The sequence below is a fragment of the Micromys minutus genome (genome assembly GCF_963924665.1).
Source record: "Micromys minutus genome assembly, chromosome: 7".
Lineage (NCBI taxonomy): Eukaryota > Metazoa > Chordata > Mammalia > Rodentia > Muridae > Micromys > Micromys minutus.
Window position 1 is genome coordinate 60,318,246 of NC_137976.1, and position 20,766 is coordinate 60,339,011.

General features: G+C 45.5%; 1 protein-coding gene across 2 annotated transcripts; it reads right to left on the reverse strand.

Moving 5' to 3' along the window:
- Window positions 1–5,856: 5,856 nt before the first annotated feature.
- TM4SF19 (transmembrane 4 L six family member 19) lies at window positions 5,857–14,365 on the reverse strand. Of its 2 annotated transcripts, none has more exons than XM_080919558.1 (5): window positions 14,275–14,365; window positions 8,806–9,007; window positions 8,237–8,302; window positions 6,569–6,738; window positions 5,857–6,438 (listed from the first exon to the last, which is right to left on the reverse strand). In XM_080919558.1, the coding sequence occupies exons 2-5, from the start codon at window positions 9,004–9,006 to the stop codon at window positions 6,255–6,257; spliced, it is 621 nt and encodes a 206-aa protein (XP_080775684.1). In that variant the 5' UTR covers window position 9,007; window positions 14,275–14,365; the 3' UTR covers window positions 5,857–6,254. The 2 variants fall into 2 exon arrangements, with proteins under 2 accessions (XP_080775684.1, XP_080775683.1); XM_080919557.1 differs by lacking the exon at window positions 14,275–14,365 and adding an exon at window positions 13,978–14,100.
- Between the last annotated feature and the right edge of the window lie 6,401 nt (window positions 14,366–20,766).

Here is a 20,766-nt window from a genome sequence, read left to right on the forward strand (position 1 = left end):
GTCCACCTAACACTCAGCCCATACTGCCCAGAGGCTACCTCTACTATGACCGTACCCCTCCAGGCTACAGCAGCCCCAGATGCTCACAGGAGACAGTTCAGGACATATGTGTCATTTGCAGTAATCTTTACAGTTGGAAGTTGCAGAACCCCCATTTTCAAAAAGGCCATCAGCTCTCACAGGTCTTCTAGATTCAATCATGCTGACCCACCTGCCCACCTGGAATGACTGTCAGCAACTGCCCCAGGTCCTCTTCAGGACAGAGGAGAGAAAGAGAATTGGGGAGCCACCTGGGAGTTGGTGCAAATGGGCTGCCAAACCCAGGCTGATATGGATGCAGCCTTTCCTTTGACTCAACTGGGATTTTAAAACTGCTGAGGGTAGGGAGAGGCTCCAGGTCTACCATCATATTATGAGGGCCGGAGGGCTTCTGAGAGGCTGGCATGCAGCCCACAAATGTATCTAAGAGGAGCCAGGTGATGCAGGGAAAGAATGAGAGCCCTAGGGAATATCTAGAAAGGTTTTCTGAAGCCTATTTAGGGCTTTACCTTTTGTCCCAGAAGCCAGAGAACACCAGTCAGGTATAAACATGGCTTTTGTTAAACCAAACTTGTTGTTTTTTATACAAAGTTAGGAAAAAGATGCTGTCCAAGGTTTTGGCACCAATGTTAAAAAAAAAAAATGATGAAGGGGAGGGCGGAATATGCCCCATGGAGGTGAGGGAGGCACGGGGGACCCATGTTGGGAATCCCTTCCCCTTGAGGAACTAGCCACATGATGGTATAATACAGAATAGAGTTTATTCAGGGCATGGGGAGGGGAGGTAAGAGGGTAGTAGAGGAAGAGAGAGAGAAGAGAGGAGAAGTAGAGAAGTAATGGCCGGCCATGAGCACATAGAGAGAGGGGGGAAGGGAAGGGGGAGAGGAGGGGAAGAGGAAAGAGCAGGAACACAATACAGAGAGGAGGGGGCAAGCAGCCCTTTTATAGTGTCATGTAACTGGGGCAGAGCATACCTGGCTGTTGCCAGGTAACTATAAGGTGGGGTTTACAGAATCCCAACAAAGTTGCTCCTGATGTCAACTGGAAGTTTCAGCACCTGGACAACTTTAAAGGTAAGCAACCGAGTTAGTACCATAGCTGTGGGACTCTGCCCCAAAGCTGCTTCTGATTGGTAAATAAAGATGCTGAAAGCCAATGGCTGGACAGAGCAGACAGAGGGGGGACTTTTAAGATTCCCAGACTAGGAAGAGAGGGAGAGAGACAGAGAGAGACACAGAGAGAGGGAGGGAGGGAGAGACAGACAGAGAGAGAGAGAGAGACAGACAGACAGACAGGGAGAGAGAGAGACAGAGAGAGAGAGAGAGAGAGATCTGTCTTGTCAGGAGAAGCAGGACTCCATATCTGAGAGGCCTTTTGGGGGGGGGGGGGCACTTGCTTCTAGACACTTGGCAGGAATTTGATTTTTCCAAGACAAAAGAAATAAACTCAAGGTAGGAATCTGATTCTGGGCCTGGGCTCAGGAAACAGGCCTGGATTTACATTTGAGTTAATGCAAAGCTCAGAGCAGGCTCAGAGGAAGCACATGTGGCAGTCCCTTTGTCCCTGTCCTCCTGCTTAGCCCCTAGAAAGGGGTTTACGGGATTTTGTTTACTGCCTTGCTTGTTCCTTGACTCAGAACTGATCTCACTATTCTGCATGTCATTAAAGTGGTTTAAAAGCAGATCTGAAAATAATAAAGCCGCTTCAGCCTTGGAACTGACTGGAGTCATGTTATAGTTTTGTCTGATTGTCTTTTTTTTTTCTTTTGAATCCTCACTCCTGCCCTGGGGAACCTGTTGACTGACTGAGCAAGCAAGCTTGGTCAGTGTGGAACAGAGAACACAGTCACCGTGTAGGAACCAGGGGAACGCAGATCAAGCAGGCTGCACATCTAGGTCTGGGGCAGTCAAATGGAATATACATTTTAGTAATACCTCGGGAATATCAGAGGGCAGATTAGCCACATGGAGGTTAGGAAGTGACCCAGACTTTGAGCTGTTAAAGGCATACCAAAATATAAAGGCTGAGTGTGTGTCTGTCTTTCAGGAACCCAGAACACTGGGGCGGGTAGTGAGGAACGTGCTGCCGCCGCCAGGATCCATTTGTGTAGCATTAATTGGGTACTGCTACAGGTCGTGGTGCATCTTCATAGAGGTAGAGAAGTAACTAAGACACCCACCCTCTTTGCCAGACTAAATCTTCAAACTATCATCAGCTCGCATACAACTAAAGCATTCCTTAGCCTTTCTCTGGAGCTCACTGTGCCTCTGAACTCTTTGGCACATGTGTTGAATGCTAACACGGTTCTTAACACCAGACATCCAAATTATGATAATTAGACCATCTGTCTGAAGGAGCTTGTCTTGGGCACCTTTGGACTGGATTTGCAGCACGTGGAACAGTACAGGCATACAGTGGGTACTCAGAATACACTACTTGTTGAACTCAAGTGGGAAAGTTGGTTAAGTCAAATTATGTTTTGTTGGGGCACACTGGTGAAAGGATCTCTTGCTACAGCAAACACATGAAAGACTGTTTTCCTGAAGTAGACACCAGTGAAAGGATGTTTGGACATAGCAGACACAGGAAAGGACTCTTGATGAAGAAGTATAAATATGACCCCCACAGACAGTGGGAGACAGACACTGAGCTTTGGTTTGGTTTGCTCCGCATTGGTTCACCTTACATAGTGCTGTCGAGTTCGACTTGTGATAACACCACCATTGAGAGAAACTTGCTCAAGAACTGCTCATGAGGTTCCTGTTACAGCTTGCTGCTTCTGTGGCTTCACCTCAGTCTGGTTGGCAAGCCTGGTGGTTTCTTCAGGATTCAACTACAGCTGCCTGGTGTCTGCTTGCAGAAAGGACTGTACTGGAGCTGCTGGTTCGTGCCTGGTGTCTGCCTGCCTAGAGGACTGGTCTGCAGCTCCTGAGTTGTGTTTGGTGTTTGCTATGTGACTGAACTGCTGCCCAAAAAGATGGAGCTCACCTCCAAAGAACTATTGCTGAATAGGTCCACATCCCCAACATTCTAATAGCTTTTCTCTTCCACTACCTCTGCTGGGTGGTAGGCTAGAGAAGTTGAACCCTTATTAAAAGTAGGTTGCAAAAAATTTGTGCCTACATTGAACTCTACTATATATTACTGAAAAGAACCCTGGTGTATTAGGCTATGAGGACCCCCCCCCAACAGATTTCCTTAGTTGGGGTGGATTAATCAACAGCAACCCATGGTTGTTGCTGAGACAGGTCTCTATATTTGGCCAAGACTACCTTGAGTTTGTGATTTACCTACCTTGGGTTCTTGAGTGCTGGGGTTATATGCATGAGCTGCCCGCCATGTCTATTTTTTCCTCACAGTTCAGCAAACTAGAAACTGAAGATCAAGGTAACAGCAGCATTGATTTCCATGGAGGCCTGCCGCTTTGGCTTGCACATGGTAGACTCTTTCTGGGTTCCCACGTGCCTTTTCTTCTCAGGTAACAAGTTAGATCTGGGTCTCCCCTTCCCTTCTCTTCAGGCTTTAAACAATTTTTTCAGGGGTGAGGGCTCAGTGATTAAAAGCACAACCTACTTTAGCTGGAGAGAATGGCTCAGTGGTTAAGAGCACTGACTGCTCTTCCAAAGGTCCTGAGTTCAAGTCCCAGCAACCACATGGTGGCTCACAACCATCTGTAATGGGATCTTCTGGTGTGTCTGAAGACAGCGACAGTGTACTCATATATAATAAATGAATCTTAAAAAAAAAAAAAAAAAAAAAAAAAACACGGGCTGGAGAGATGGCTCAGTGGTTAAGAGCACCGACTGCTCTTCCAGGGGTCCTGAGTTCAATTCCCAGCAACCACATGGTGCCTCACAACCATCTGTAATGAGATCTGATGGCCTCTTCTGCTGTGTCTGAAGACAGCTACAGTGTGCTCATATATAATATAATAAATATAATATAATATAATATAATATGTAAATAAATAAATAAATAAAACACATAACCTACTCTTCCAGAGGTACTGCCGAACTGTCCCTGACCCATCAGCCAGCCAGTAATGATACATAAACAATATTGTGTAGCTCATTAGCTCAGGCTGTCTCTCAACTAGCATGTGTAAGTTAGTTACTCTTTTATTCTAATCTAAGGTCTGCCACATGCCTCATTGTACCCTTGTTCAGTACTAGCACCTGTTTCTTCCTCTGCTTCTGGCTGTGGAATCTCCAGCCTCTGACTCTTTCCTTGAGTTCCTATCTCTGCCCAGAGGGTCGCATTTCCTCTCCTGCTTTGCTATACACTGTTCAGCTCTTTATTAAAGCATTCAGAAGGCAGGTGAGAAGATGTTTACAGAACAATGAGATGGGTGATGCTTCATAAAAATAACAATACCAGAGTTGCAAATGTGCTAACATCCCTGTCATACAGAAATCAGCATTTAAATAACACAAAGACAATCTTTACAAGGTGCAGAAGAGATCCAGTCTTAGAGGAGCCAAGTTTCAATTACCCACACGCATGTGGTAGCTCACATGCAGCTGTAAATGCTATTTCAAGGAGTCTCAACCCTCTTCTGGGCTCTGTAGATGCATGAGAGTATACAGGGGAAGCATCTATATACACAAATAAAACTAAAAATTAAGCTAAAAATTGCATTTATTTATGTGTATGGGGATAGGAGTCCCGAATGTACCATGATTGCGTGTGTGTGTGTGTGTGTGTGTGTGTGTGTGTGTGTGTGTGTGTGTGTGTAGAGGTCAGAGGAGTTCGATCTTTCTTTCTACAATGTGGATTAAACCGGGGACTTTGAGTTTAGCAACAGGCGACTTTACCTAGTGAGCCATCTCACTGGTCTCTCTTTCCTTTGAAATGGCTGAAGGAAGGTCCAAGTTGCCCTGACCTCATGCCCCTTCTTGAATGTAAACAAAGGGTTTTTCTTTTCTGATGAAGGATGCTTGTAAGATGTTTTCTAGGTCAAAGTTTCCTTCTTTCCCTGCTGGGGGAGGATCAGAAGTAAAGGAACTGTTTATCTGAGAAATGACACTTGTCTGAAGTTTTACTGATCCAAGGGCTCCTCCCTCTCTACTGGGAAAGGGCTCATTATTATTCAAAAGCCAGCCCTCATTCAGCCTTTAGACTTTAAGAACCCTCGAATCCCTAGCTCTCTACCCAGAGTTCTGAGGTACTAGCCTGCTCTTAATCACTGGCTAACAATGAACCCACCAAATACCCACTGGCTTAATAAGCGTGGTCACCTGGAACTTTCTTTCAGAGAATTTCCCTTCCTTCCTTCCTTCCTTCCTTCCTTCCTTCCTTCCGCCCCTTTTCCAGTATTGGACACTGACCCAACAAATCTGCTTATATTGTACCAGTAAACTACTCTCTCAAATTCCCGGAACTCCCTACCCCCACAGCCTCCCTTCTGCCCCTGAGTCTTTTGTGTTTGTTTGAGACCCGGTTTCAGTGTTGTAGGCCAGGCTGGTCTAGAACTGGTGATGCTCCCGGCTCCAGCTCTCAGATCGCAGGTATGCACCACCACCAGCCTCTTGTTCATCTTGTAAGGTTGCCAGTCCTACTCGATCAGGATCTCATCTTTATGACTCAAACATCCCAGATTACCATGTAAGGTCCTGTCTCCAATACAGTCACATTGCTGAGTAGGTTTCATTCACCCTATGATTTTGAGGAAACACAGGTCTATTATAACGGTAAACCTGAATTTAGAAGTTAGGAGGTCAGTCAGGCAGTAGTGGCACACACCTTTAATCCCAGAATTTAGGAGGCAGAGGAAGGCAAATCTCTTGAGTTTGAGGCCAGCCCAGTCTATGAGCTAGTTCCAAAACAGTGGACAGTCAGGGCTACACAGAGAAACCCTGTCTTTAAAAACAAACAAACAAACAAACAACAACGACATACAAGAAGTTAGGGGTTACCTAGCTGTGTGTTTGGGATTAGAAAGTTCATTATCTGGGAGTCCCAGCTTCTGTCTTACCATGTGGCCAACTTTTATGGGGTTTTTAAGAGGCTGAACTGAGATCATTTATACACCAGCAATGACTTTGCTGCTGTGTTACCGTATCAAAGAACACAGCATAACCTTCAGTTTCCCCCTATGAACAAGGAAGCACTACCATCCTATAGGAAGGTCTAAGAGGGATTCACAGCCTCTTCTTGCAGAAAGCAATGGGGACGCCTGCCCTGAGAGCGCCAATTCACGAGAGGTCATCCATTACCTAGGGCTTCTCACAGAAGCTGCAGAACAGGCCAAGGATGCTATTGACAAGATGGATGGCCACCAGGAGAAGCTGGAGGAGGCTGATACACAGGAGGGTGGAGAAGAAGGCCACATGCCAAACCACAGCCTTAGAGGGCTCCAGGCAGACAGAGGTCCAGAGTGAACGGTCATACAAATAATTCCTAGACCAAAGAATGAGGTCAGGGGTGGGAATAAAAAAGATGAGACAATCAAGGAACTCCAATAAAAACCCAGGGTCAGGCTCCCCTGGCTCAGGTCACAGGGCTGGGCTTAAGAGTGAGTGACTGTCACCTGTTGTGCAGATCTTTAAAGGGATAGCCGAATTTCCAAGCTTCTGTCTGATTGGGGGATGAGACCTCGAACATGCAGAAGGGACCATCTTTCAAGGCTACTCCAGAAGTGACAAAGCAAATCACAGCCCCGAGCAGAGCCAGACCACTTGACAACAGAGCAGTGAGCACCTGCAGAGGAGGAGGAAACAGCTCACACAGAGCTGTGGTCAGGGGTGGGGAGTGGGGGGTGACATGGCCAAGTCTAACTTCTCTGGAGGCCAGGCATTCTCCAACTCTTAAAACAGATCCATGTGGTGCTGGAGAGATGGCTCAGTGGTTAATAGCACTGGCTGCTCTTCCAGAGGTCCTGAGTTCAGTTCCCAGTAACCACATGGTGGCTCACAACCATCTGTAATGAGATCTGATGCCCTCTTCTGGTGTGTCTGAAGACAGCTACAGTGTACTCAGATATAATAAATAAATTTTTAAAAAGGTGTGTGTGGGGGGGGTCCATGCGTGGCTGATAAGGTGTCTGTTGCTGGATAGAGCCAAGATGAGATTGTTGAGAAAGGCCAGAAAGACAAACAGACAGATCCATGGATCTGCATCTCCTCACTGCACAGGGTGTTTGGACCTCCAAGCAGACTGATACCCTCCTGCTCTTCTACTGCATTGTCTCAGCTCTGAGCTGGTAAAGTTCACTGAATGTCCACTTTTCTCCCCTAGTGACAAGCTATAGGCTTTAAAGCTCCAAAATTCCCACCCTTGGCCTCTCTTTTCCAAATCAAGTACAAAAGGCAGGAAGGGAGCAGATAAGGAGTTGGCTTTAATGTTAGAGGACTTGAACTTGGTTAATTTGACAGAAGCCCAGCATCATGGTTCTCCCAGTATAGCAAGGGCACATCACTTGGGAACACATGTTTAAGTTTAGACTTTCTCCAATCCATTCCCGATTTCCTGGGTCAGAAACCCAGGATGAGACTGACCAATTTGTATTTTAGCAAATCCTTCATAAAATTTGATGTTCATTCAAGATTAAAAGTCACTCAAGGGGTTGGAGAGATGGCTCAGCAATTTAGAGCCCTGTTCTTCTGGAGGTCCTGTGTGCAGTTCCCAGCAACCACATGGTGCTCACAACCATCTGTAATGGAGAGCCAATGTCTTCTTCTGATGTGTCTGAAGACAGTGATCGTGTACTCATATACATAAAATTAAAAAAAAATCACTTCCTCAGGTAAAGAGAGCAAAGAACAGTGAACAAAATGTGTTTTTTTTTTTGGGTTTTTTTTTTTAAAGATTTTACACATACACACACACACACACACACACACACACACACACACACACACACAGTAGCACTGCATCTATCTTCAGACACACCAGAAGAGGGCATCAGATCTCATTACAGATGGTTGTGAGCCACCATGTAGTTGCTGGGAATTGAACTCAGGACCTCTGGAAGAGCAGTCAGTGCTCTTAACTGCTGAGCCATCTCTCCAGCCCAAGCAACTCCCTTCTTACAGATGAGCTGGAAAAATAATGCTGCTTGTCAAGCGTTTGGAGTTCTTAAAGGGCACAGTCAGGAACTGACTTCAATCTGGGAAAACTAAAACTGTCCCCTAGAGCCCTCCTCCTCTGGAGCAGAAACTGTGGGAGCTGTGTCAAAGGGGCAGGGACTGTTGCTTACCCGCAGGCAGGGTGCACTCTTACCGAAGCAGCCTGTCAAGGAGATGAGAGTCGCTGCTAGGAGGACCTGGAAGGCAGAGAAGTGTGTTACCAGGAGACTAGGTGGGGCCAAAGGGATGCCTCAGTGGTTAAGATCCCTGATGCTCTTTCAGAGGACCCAGGTTTGGTTTCCAGCACACATGGTGGCTTACAACCTATTACTCCCGGTCCAGGGAATCTAACACACCCTCCTCTGTCCTCTGAAATTTCCTGCACCCACGTGGTGCACATACAGTCAAAACACACGTAAAAATAAATCTAAAAGCTTACACTGGGTGATTTGCATTTCTAGTACCACACGCAGCTGTTGTAATGGCTTTAGGGCCCAAGTTGAAGGTTTAGCTTGATTTGGCCCTGTAGGTGCTAACAGTCATCTAGGTTTCCTGGATCCAAGCTAAACATTCATGCTAAGTCCCCTTCTCTTTGGACTGTTTATGGACTCAACACCAACTTTGGAACACCCAACGCCTCCCAGCTCCATTACTAAGAGAGGCTTTGGAAATTCCTCCTCACTGAACCCAAAACACATACCATGAGGCCTCCTCCCCAGAGCCCAGCGCCCAGCATGGCGTGCTTGCCAATGAGGCCCCTCATCAGGTAGGTCACATCCCAGTTAGGAAAGAGGAGCGCGAGGTTGGCGCCAGCAGCACACAGGGATGCGGTTCCCAGGCTCAGCGCCAGAAAGCAGGAACAGGTCCGTGAGCAGGCCACCACACGGGGAAAGAACAGCATCCTGAAACAATGGGAGAGGGTCACGGCAGGGCAGGGCAGGGCAGGCATGACCCATGAGATGTAGTATAAGAGAGAGTGGGGATGGCTTCTGTGACCAAGCCATACCAAGGACAGCGGCAAAGCTTTTTAAACAGGCTGCCTTTCTAAGCCTTCCCCAGTATATAATAAAGCCTCTCCGTTTTCTCCCGAGCTCTGACCACACATGTCTCAACAGCCCGCCATATTTTGTGTGTGCCCTATTATTATATATTCATTTAGGAGAGGAAAGGAGAGGAGAGGAGAGGGGAGGAGATTTAGACGTCAAAAGACAATTTTTCTTTGTTTCTTTTCTTTCTTTAATTTTTTGAGACAAGGGTTTAAATGTGTAGCCTAGGCTGTCCTGGAACTTCCTCTGTAGACCAGGCTGGCTTCAAACTCACAGAGATCTGACTACCTCTGCTTCCCAGTCCTGGGATTAAAGGTATGTGCTACTACCACCCTGCTCAATTTCCTCTGAAGAAAATTATTTTATACCTATAAATGTTTTGTCTGGGCTGGAGAGGTAGCTCATCGGTTAAGAACACTGACTGCTCTTCCAGAGGTCCTGAGTTCAATTCCCAGCACCCACATGGTGGCTCATAACCATCTGTAATGAGTGAAATCTGATGCCGTCTTCTGGTGTGTCTGAAGACAGTGACACTGTACTTATGTACATTAAATAAATACATCTTTAAAAAGCAGAAATGTTTTGCCTGTATGTGCAGCGATCTTTATACCAGAATGGGTCATGTGATTCCATAAGACTACAGTTACAGATTGTTATGAGCCGCCCTGCGGATGCTGCGGATGCCAGTGTGCTCTTAACCACTGGGCCATCTCTCCAGCCCACAAAGGACAGTTTTTAAGAGTCTGTTCTCTCCTTCCATCATGTGGGCCCCAAAGGTTGAACTCAACTGTCAGGCTTGGTGGCAAGCATCTGCTGGTTATTTCAACAGTCCGATGATTATTGACACCTTTAAAAGTTTTATTGAATAGAGTCTCACTATGTAACCTTGGCTGGTCAAGTATGTAGAATAAATTGGCCTCAAACTCAAAGAGCTCTGTCTGTCTCCCAAGTGCTGGGATCCAAGGTGTGTGCCACTGCACCTAGTGTTAGTGGTGTTCTTATTACTAGTTCAGTGTAATAAGAAAAAAAAAAAAAGCCACAAACAGGAAGTAACATTATTCCAAGATAATCTGTTTAAATATGTAGAAAATCCTAAGCAATCTACTTAGAACTGCTTGGATGAATAGGTGAGTTTAGCAAAGTACACAGAACAAAATGTTAGTGCTGTATTCTATCCTATATACAGACAAGGTGGAATGTTCACTTTAAAAGATATCTGTAATAGCACAAAGCAAAGATATCCATGGATAGCTTTAACAATGGGCACTGGATGTGTATACTAAGAAAAAGAAAGAAATGTGGAGAAAGAAAAACATGAATGACCAAAGTCAGCACGGCTGTGCAAACCTGAAATCCTACATGGGAAGGTAAGGCAGGAAAAGGAAGATCATATGAGCCCAGGAGTTTAATGCTAACCTGGGAGTGGAGAGGAAGGGGAGGGAAGGAGGAAGACACAGACAGACCGACGTCTGACAGACTATATACCCTCTGCAATTGTTAGAGGTTTGTTTTATTTGAGACAAGGTCTTACTGTGTAGCCTGACTGACCTGGGCCTCAGCCTGCCTCTGCTTTTGGGAGAGCATCACCAACTATACCCAGCCTTGTTAACATTTATAAATGTATAATCATTGTGAGGCTGAGGAGCAACAGGAGTGGTCCTATGTTGCTGGTGAGAATGGAATGGTTAAAGCATTCTGGGAAATAGTGTGGCCCTGTCTTGTGAATAAATATTCACTTACCAAATCAAGTGCCAGTTCCACTGGTTTATAAAAATGCTTGCCCACACAAGCACTGATATTTGAATGTCCATAGTAGCTTTATCCATAATACCAAAATTAGGCATATGACGCAAAAAGAATATAAGACTGGGGCTGCCTGGGCTACATGGTGAGCTTCAGAACAGTCAAGACTACAAGGAGAGACCCTATCTCAAAAGAAACAACACACAAGTAAAAAAGACTGCAGACTAAAAAGCTTTAGTTAGCTTTGTTTCTACTCGTGTAAGCTTCAGTTTATGGCAAGAAAATGGTTGCCAGAAACAGCACTGAAGAGGCAGGCTCTCTCCTCAGCTGGTCCCACTGCCCTTGGTAGCTTATGATTCTCCTCAGCCCATGAGCTGGGGTGGATGTGAAGAGCAGCTTTCACCTGAGACCTGGGGGAAAGGGAGTGGTGAGGAGCTAGGAAAGATGAAGCCCACCTCCTTGCTTCAGATTCAGCTTCGAAGCCCCTGTCAGGATCTGACCCTTGTCCAGCTATGGAGAGGCAAGGTCCACTAAAAAAATCCCTCCCTGCCATGCTGGAGGTTGTGGGAAATCCCCCCTCCCTTCTCCCCTCCCAAATCCTCCCCATCCCCTATTCCCTGCCCCCCCACCCCTGCCTTGTGCCAAGTTCCTCATCATCTTGTGATCTAGGCCATCTTCCCTCCTCAGATTACATTGCCATTTAAGGGCAGTGTTCCACTTGTAACACTAACCTACTGTCCAGCACCAGTGAACTTTAGATAATTAACAAATAAATAATTCTTGAAGTCAGGCATGGTGGTGTGTGGCTCCTAACCTAGCAAACACATGGGGTTGGAAACGAGAGATTTAGAGTTCAAGGCCAGCCTTGGTTACAATGTGTATTTGAGGCCAGCCTAGGCTACATGAACCTAAGCAATAAAAACAAACAAACAAACAATACAAATTAAGATAAATAGAGTGGGCTGGAGAGATGGCTCAGCAGTTAAGAGCACTGACTGCTCTTCCAGAGGTCCTGAGTTCAATTCCCAGCAACCACATGGTGGCTCACAACCATCTGTAATGGGATCTGATGCCCTCTTCTGGTGTGTCTGAAGACAGCGACGGTGTATTCACATACATAAATAAATCTTTTAAAAAGTTACATTTATAAAAACAACAACAACAAAACAAGTAGAGGAAAACCTGCAAACCTGAGTGTGGTCTTTTGAGTGAGTGGGATTCAGAGACCACATAACTGAACACCACAGGCTCACAATGCCTTGGTGAATGCCAAGCCAGGACCTGCTTGGTCAAGATGTAAAGAAGTAGGGATGGATGTTTACATGTACTGTCTAGGAGAGAAAATGGAACAAGAGGATTTTATTCAAGGGCCTAATTCATAGTCATACCAGGGTGGCCCCACTGTATGTAAGTGTATGTACATAAGCATGCTCACTCAGGTTATCAACGCAAGCTCACGTTCAGTTGTTCTCAAAAGGAAAAGCTAGACATTTTCCAAGGTGGGTGGTACATGCATGTAGAAGCGATGGGCAGAAATATCTCTGGGCATGCTCAGCTTGCATCATCAAATTTTAACTGAAAGGGAGAAAGGATACCTTGAAGGAGAACTAAGTCAAGATCTGTCCTCAGAGTTCTGGCCTTGCTTAGTTATTAGCAACCCTTGTCTGGCCTGCCCTGAGAAGAGCAAGGGAGACCTACTCCATCTAAAGAAAGGGATGCTGTGACTTGGTTTGCCTTTCACTTCCTCCTGTCTGTTCCCTCAGAGACCACATACTCTGAGACAACCTTCCAAACATGTGAGTCAGATGAGCAAAGAGCTTGGCTCATTTTCTTGTGGGTAGAGGCAGGTGGGATCAGAAGGTCAAATTGGGTTTTGTTTTTGAGATAGGGTACTTTATAGTGGAGGCTGGCCTTGAATCTCTTTCTTTCTTTTTTAAAGGATTTATTTATTTTATTCATATGAGTACATTGTAGTGCCTAGACACACCAGAAGAGGGCATTGGATCCCATTACAGATGGTTGTGAGCCACCATGTGGTTGCTGGGAATTGAACTCAAGACCTCTGGAAGAGCAGTTGGTGCTCTTAACCACTGAGCCATCTCTCCAGCCCCTGGCCTTGAAATTTTGACCTTTCTGCCTCCACCTCCTAGTGCTTAGGACCTCAGGCATGCACCATTATGCCCCAAAGGTAGCCGTGATGGAACCTACTGTTAATGTTAACAGTGTGGTCTCAAGTGCTTAGCTGCTGAGGTGGATTCCTTAGTAGACCAAATGGCTTAAGTTTCATTCCCTGTAGTTAATTCTGCATGTACTGGTCTTAGAAATAAACACAAGTTAAAACAACTTGACAGGAATTCCCCAAGTGGCTTGTTTTCCAAAGTACCAAGAACAAAGCCCTAAGTTTCCCTAGGTCTTGTGACTCAGCAAGGCTTGTGAGTGGAAATAGTGCCCAATCACATTCTGCTTTAAAAAGCAAGAACAGACGAGATTAAAAGAAAAACAAAACTAGGGTGTAGAGGAGCTTGGTTCGAACCTGAGGTGCAGGCTGTGTGAAGCAATCCTCAGCCACTGACTGGTCTAGGTGCAGGAGCACTTGCCCGGGAGGAGGAGCACACATTCTGTGTCCATTTTCCCCACTTCCCATCCTTCCCTACGTCCCTCAGTGGTGAAGCAAACGCCCAGTCAACTATGCCAGACTACTGTGATACAGCCTAGGGAGAAAATGGTGGGAAAAAATATACAGTCCCTTTCCTCTAAGACTATAAAGCTAGGGGAACAGGGAAAAAGCAGAGAGAACAAAGTACGGTAAGGGCAGGAGCTCTCACGGGACTGCTTGACCCTGGCCTGTAACACAAGGCCTCCTGGAAAGAGCGCTGTCATGTCAAAACTTGACTATTAAGGAGGCACTGGATGGGAATGGGAGGTCTGAGGCTCACCAAGACACTGTTCACTGAGAGGCAGCCTCGAGTCCCAGAGGCGCAGTGGCAGAGCCAGGACTCTGCTATGCAAGACTAGCACTCTTCACTGGTAAGCCCTGATGTTCTAGGACATACACTTTAGTGGACCCTTCCAACTCCGCTTACCTCTTTCTGATGGCAAGAGTCAGGACGGGAGAATAAGAAAGTGGAGATGCTCTGATCACACCGGGCCTTGGCTCTGGCAGCCCCAGCCAGGATTCCTACAAAGCCGGGCTTGCAGGGTCAGGGATGTTCTGCATACGTAGCAGTCGCCTGGGCACTCATGTGCACTCAAGTGGCGGGGGCGTGTCCACGGCTGCCCACGGGCCTCCACTGAAAAATCATGGTCACAGGCGAACCCTGTGCTCATGATCATTTTCTGCTCATTTTCATGTGACTCCCAGGAAGGAAACGTGGACTCACCAGCTCGATGGTCTTCGTGAGTCACTGGATGCACCAGGAGCAGTGCCTCGGCCTCCTCTGCCACACCAACTGCTCCATCCCCCTGCGTCGTCCTTCCCTGTACAATCTGGGCTCCTCTGAGGGAGCAGCCCTGAGCAGAGCACAGCCCTCCCTTTCTTCCTTCTCACCCCACTTACTCGGCCTCAGCGCTGTCTTCCTACTTCCTCTCCCGTTCAAGCACAAGGCACCGTCCTGTAATGTCAGTGGCAACAAACCGTGTGCCCCACTGTGACGGCTCCAGACTGGCCTTAGGTAAGTTCCTAGTCAAGACCCCCGCTACCAGATGTGGACGCTCCCTACACTCCTAAAATCGCAGAAGTGGAAGCAGGAACCCTGTCTCAAAAGCAAGATAGAACAAGAGCGAAAACAAAGAGCTTCAATCCTGTGTCACACTAACAGCGAAGATGACAACCCATATCCAAGAATTTCTGTATCTTTTTTTCCTAGAAGCCAGGTAAAACATTTCTCCTTAATTAACTTCCATCTCATACTTAGCAGAGATCATTTGGGTCTTGGTTATCACAGCCAGTTTAAGAATTTACAGAAAATAAGCCGGGCAGAGGTGGTGTATGCGAGGTGGCGTATGCCTTTGATCTCAGCACTTGGGAGGCAGAGGCAGGTGGATCTCTTGAAGCCAAGCCAGCCTGGTCTACAGATTAAGTTCCAGGACAGCCAGAGCTGCACAGAAAAACCCTGTCTCAAAAAAAAAAAAAAAAAAAAAAAAAAAAAAAAGAGGGAGGAAAAAGAATTTATAAAAGATAGAATTAAATTCCCAAATTCTGGAAGTGGAGTGAAACACAAATCTCTTTTAAAATTATTTTTATAATGTAATGTGCACAGGAGTTTTATCTGTGTGTGTGCCTGGTACCAGCTGAGCCCAGGGAGAGCGTTGCTGGAGTTACAGAGGTTGTGAGCCACCATATCATGCCATGAATCAAACTCAGGTCCTTTGCTCTTAACTACCTTCTGAGCCCCAACCACAGACATTCTAGCCATTCAAATGGTCTTACAGAATGTTTTCTGGGAACTTCAGTTCACACAGCTGGTCCTAGAGCAGTTCTTAACCTGTGGGTGGAGACCCTTTGGGGACGGGGGTTGGATGACTGTTTCACAGGGTTATTGCCTAAGATCATGGGAAGTCACACTTACATTATGATTCATAACAGTTGCAAAAGTACAGTTATGAAGTAGTAAAAATAATTTTATGATTAGGGTCATTACCACATGAAGAGCTGTATTAAGAACCACCAGAGGGCTGGAGAGATGGCTCAGGGGTTAAGAGCACTGACTGCTCTTCCATAGGTCCTGAGTTCAAATCCCAGCACCCACATGGTGGCCCACAACTATCTGTCATGAGATCTGATGCCCCCTTTTGGTGTGTCTGAAAAACCACTAGAGAGTGAAGGCTGTATCTTTAAAAATTATTATTCATTTATTATTTTATGTATATGAGTACACTATAGCTGTCTTCAGACACACCAGAAGAGGGTACCAAATCCCATCCATTACAGACGGTTGGCAGTCGTGGAACACTAGCTCTGTGGACCAGACTGGCCTCAAACCCAGAGATTGCATTGCCTCTGCCTCCAGAGTGCTGGGATTAGTGTGTGCCATGGCTGCCCAGCTTGTCTGAATATTATGAAAACATTACCTGCAGAATAAGGGCTAGAGCTTTAATTGACTTTAAAGCATTAAGAGCAGAGCTTAGTGGGGAACTGGTAATGGCAGCTGGGTCTCTGCTCCTTAGGGTCAATTTGTGATAACTCGATGATTAATCTTACAAACAACACAATAAACTATATATTTTCAGGCTGCAAATATGGCTCAGTGGGCAAAGGCACTTGCCTTCAAGAGTGAAATTCTGAGACCCACATAGTTGAAGAGGATTCATTCCTCCAATTTTGTCCTCTTACCTTCACCCAAGTGCTCTCTCTCTCTCTCTCTCTCTCTCTCTCTCTCTCACACACACACACACACACACACACACACACACACACACGCACGCACACAAGCACGCACGCACACAATCTAACTTTTAAATTTAAAAAAATCTCCATATATCTTTGTAATAAACAGGTTTACAAAGGCCAGCATCTGGTCAGCTTCCTCATCCTGCTCAGCATCTGGAAGCAACAGAGCGTTGGTAAGCATCTTTTCACAAAGGTGCTGGCCTCACAATTTGGCTCTTACAGACCTCACAGTGCCTTTGCAGGCAGGAACAAAGGAATGTTGGAGGTCAGATTAAGGATAGAGCTGGGGTGGGAAAGTTGATGCCACAGAAGGCTTCCTTAGGTTGAAAGGCCTAGGAAAAATAGGACAGATGTTCCATTCTCAGGGATACTGAGAGTTGGGCCCTGAGCCAGGAGAAGAGGAAGTTAAGATAACAGAATTTGGAGGAAGGAAAAGGAGAAATGACAGGCCCAGTGGGCCAGCTGTTTTCCAGTCTTCTTCAGAGTGACTAACCCTCCTCCAGTGCTAGCTGAGAGAACAGAGCACATTCCCTTAATAGGAGGGAAAAGGAAGTTTCAAAAAGTTGGAGACACTATCAGTCACCTGAGAGGAAGTCTGGGTGGCTTTTCTTCCTTTGTATAAAAATATTGCAAACTCTATTGCAAGCTAAGCTTCAATCCCCGTGCCCTGAAACTGCTTTTGGTTTTTGGTGACTGACTCTAGTAAACACTTTATTTGTCCTTTTTACTGAACCCCTGTAGCAGGAGAGGTGGTTAGATCTTGATTCCTGAAAGAACGCCTTCCACTGGTTCCCTGGTACCTCCCTAGGGTCTCTTCCCTCTATAGGGTGATCCGAGGCTATGCCGCTATTTCTCAGATCTGACTCCAGTTCCCCTCCCCTCGGAGCATACTTCTGGTGTTAGTTTCCTGTGCTTGGCCTGTAATTAGAAGTTAAAAGGTGGGGAATGAGGTCGAGTTGCCAACCATGTCTGATGCCCTCAACAAGGTGCCCACATGCCAGAAACTTGAGTCATTCATGTTTTCTCATCATCCCAGATCAAACCAAAAGCTCCAGTTTCCACCTCCCGGTGCCTCGAAACCACACATTAGTCTCCATCCACTACATGCCACACAACTGGCCCCTTCAGAACCTCAAATTCTCTTCTTTCCTCTGTATAATAAATACCTTTGCATTTATTTGCTTGCTTTTAGATGATTACTTGGCCAGTCCTCAGTAAGAAAATGAACTCCCCAACATCCTATTTATTCCCCTCCCACACTCTGCCTTCCTTCTAGGCTCTGTCCAGCAGTTACCTGGCAACAGTCAGGTAGGCCTGGCTTACTACAAGAGGGGCTGTTTGTCCCCTTCTCCATCTTGCTCATATTCTGACTCCTCTCCCTGACCCTTTCTCCCTCTCTTTGCCTCCCCTCTTCTCCATATGTTCTTGGCCGGCCTCTTTTGCCTCTTTCTCCCTCTGTTTCCCTTCTCAACTCCCCTTCCCATGCCCTAAATAAACTCTATTCTATACTATATCCATACTGTGGCTGATACCTCAGGAGGAAAGGATGCCTCAACATGGGCCTCCAGAGACACGCCCTCCCACCTCACCATACCTCACTCTACAAAACATATCCTTGGCTCCTTTTTTATAAAACACAACACTGGGAACTGAACCTTAAGAAAGGAAGACAGCACCTACCGGTTCTTATTATCCCTATTCATTCGATTTAGTTAAAACTAAATCTTCACTGGTTCATTTTCATATCACAGTCTTATCTGTGGTTTTACCCATTTCTTGAGGACAGGGAATGTGTTACTTTACCATTTTCTCATATTTTTTTTCTGTTCATTTTTAAAAAAGGATTTTATTTATGTGAGTACACTGTAGCTGTCTTCAGACAGACCAGAACAGGGTATTGGCTCTCTATCACAGATGGTTGTGAGCCATCATGTAGTTGCTGAGAATTCAACTCAGGACCTCTAGAAGAGCAGTCAGTGCTCTTAACCACGGAGTCATTTCTCTAGCCCTGTATTTCACTTTAGGTCTTATTCTGTAGCCTAGGGTGGCCTCCCACTCGAAGCAGTCCTTCTGATTCAGCCTTCCAAATGCAGGGATTGCAGGTATTTTGGAACATGGCGAGCCTGGCATTTAGGGACACTAACAGTTCAAATTAAGGAGAAGCCCAAACTGACCCTTGGTGAGCTAGGCAGCATCCACAATGCCTATTTATACAACTTGGTCATATCTCCTCGATTTTTCTGTCCACTTTGCGATTATTTCTCCTTATTTAAGTGAAAGTTTTTGGTTTGGCTTTTTGAAATATAATTCCATGTAGCCCAGGCAGAAGAAAATTGTTTTGACTACTGCTATCTCCACCTCCAAGTGCTTTAATTGCTCTGAAAGATTAAACACGTCATTGCCCAAATTTATTAAATATATAATTATACTTTCAAGCCTTACATCTAACCCAATGCTTTTATAACACTTTAGTCAAAATGTTTAATTATTACTTGGGGAAAATATACTAGCAAACAACATCTGGCAAATACAAAGTAACCTTTGTCAATGAAAACCAAGTGTCTTGGTTTTGTTTGTTGGCTGATGTTTTTGTTTGGTTTGAGACAGGGTCTATGCAGCTCTGAAGTCACGAGAGTTCTGCCTGCCTCTGCCTCCCTAGTACTGGACCTACCAACCTTCCCAGCTGTTTTCTGAGAAGGTTTCGTGTAGCCCTGGCTAACCCGGAACTTGCTATGTAGCCAAGGCTGCCCTTCAACAGCTGATCCTCCTGCCTTAAAGTGCTGGGAAACCATGTTTCAAAAGAAAGAAAGAAAAAAGGAAGAGCTAGTTTAGCGCCTTGAGCACGAGGCTATAAGAACAAGCTTTGGAGTCAGAATTACATGAAAGGATGGCGACAAAAACACTGACGCAAAAATACTGAAAAGCTTTTATTCCCAAGATCAAGTATTACAACAGGACATTTACATGTCTATAAAAAATGCAGCAGTTGAGTTTATAGATCAGAGGTTTCCTTGAGTTTGGTCCCTCTCTCAGCACAGTGAGCTGATGTCTTCAAAAGACTTCATTCTGCACCCCTCCCTCCCCAACCCTGCTGCCCTACCCTCCCACCCACCCACCCACCCCAATTCAAGTTGCAATATTAATATAAAGCAACTGGGTACAACACAGCGAGTATTCACAATTTGGTACAGCCCAAACCAGGAGATAAATCTTCAACAGAGAGATCCTCACTTCAGAAAGCCTAAAATGCCCTAGGTTCAGAGCAGTGGAGTCCAGGGAGTCTTAGCAAGAGTCATAGCTCTCCTGCCTCTGTGTGTTCCTCTGGATTCAGTCTCCCCTAGCACCTTTACAATCACTAGATATATGGGAGGGTCTTTCATGCATCTTGAACAAAAACTTCAGTGGTGTGATTTTCCCACCTTGCTTCTCTCAAAGCCTTCATTCCAATGTGGAGAAGTATTGTAACAGTAAATGATTTCCTAGCACTGTGGGGTTGATGCCCAGAAACCTGGACACTGGCATGCATACTAGAGGGCACTGGTCAGGAACACACCACAAGAATTAGCTCTGTCTAGCACTGTCTCGGATTCAGCAACAAGCTGAATATAGATTAAATGTAGAACCCGTCTTGCATTAAGAACTCAAATCTTAGTAAGACCACTATTTTGTCCAAGGCAAACTAAGTATATAAACAGCCCAGGAAATATCTAAGTGTGTTAAGAACTGCTTGAAAAACAACAACAACAACAACAAAAAACACTTGTAAAGTAAAGTAACTACTCCAAATCAACTTCAATTATCTCAAGTAAGATACAGAGTGAGGTTTGGAAACATATGAGACATGTTTAAAACACAAAAAGTAAAGATGTGCCAGAATTGGACATCCTGGATGATTTTAAATGCATTGTTCAAAGTGAACTCATACAAAACATGCAAAACCCACAAATACTCCTGAAGTTTATACAGAACACTTACTGGAAAGATGACTTTCTTAAAGAAGTTAAAGAGAAGGGGGGAAAAAAAGGACACCTAAATGCTTAGAATTTCTTAATAACCAACAGAAAAATTGTCTGGAAAAAAGAATTCTCAGGAGTGAAAAACTTATGTCTAAAATATTCATGCCAAAACGGACAAAAGCCTCCAAAGTCTACACATCATGTCAGCATCAGAAAGCACTCACTTCTGATGTCTGAGGCTAGAGGCGAACCTACAGCTTACCAGTCTGTTTCCCAGGGGCTATAAATAGCCTTTATGATATGAATGGGAGGGGTAGACCTAGAAAATGAGGCCCAAGTCTACCACAGGCAAGACAAACAGCTCCTATTACAGGCTTGCTCCTCATTAATGAAAAGTGGAGGTCCCATGCTTTCTCTAATTAGCTGGTAACATGGGGACTCTAGAGGCAGGCAGAGTGTGTCAGCACAGCTCAGAACATACGGTTAGTTTCATGAGCCTATTTGTATTTTGGGTCATATCACTTAGT

Excerpts from the sequence above, each read along its gene's own strand:
- TM4SF19 (XM_080919558.1), bottom strand. The coding sequence starts at position 9,006 with ATGCTGTTCTTTCCCCGTGTGGTGGCCTGCTCACGGACCTGTTCCTGC. Across the intron at positions 6,739-8,236 it reads AGAGTGCACCCTGCCTGCGG|GTGCTCACTGCTCTGTTGTC; the intron begins GTAAGCAACAGT and ends CCTCCTCTGCAG. Across the intron at positions 6,439-6,568 it reads TTTAAAGATCTGCACAACAG|GAATTATTTGTATGACCGTT; the intron begins GTGACAGTCACT and ends TCTTTGGTCTAG.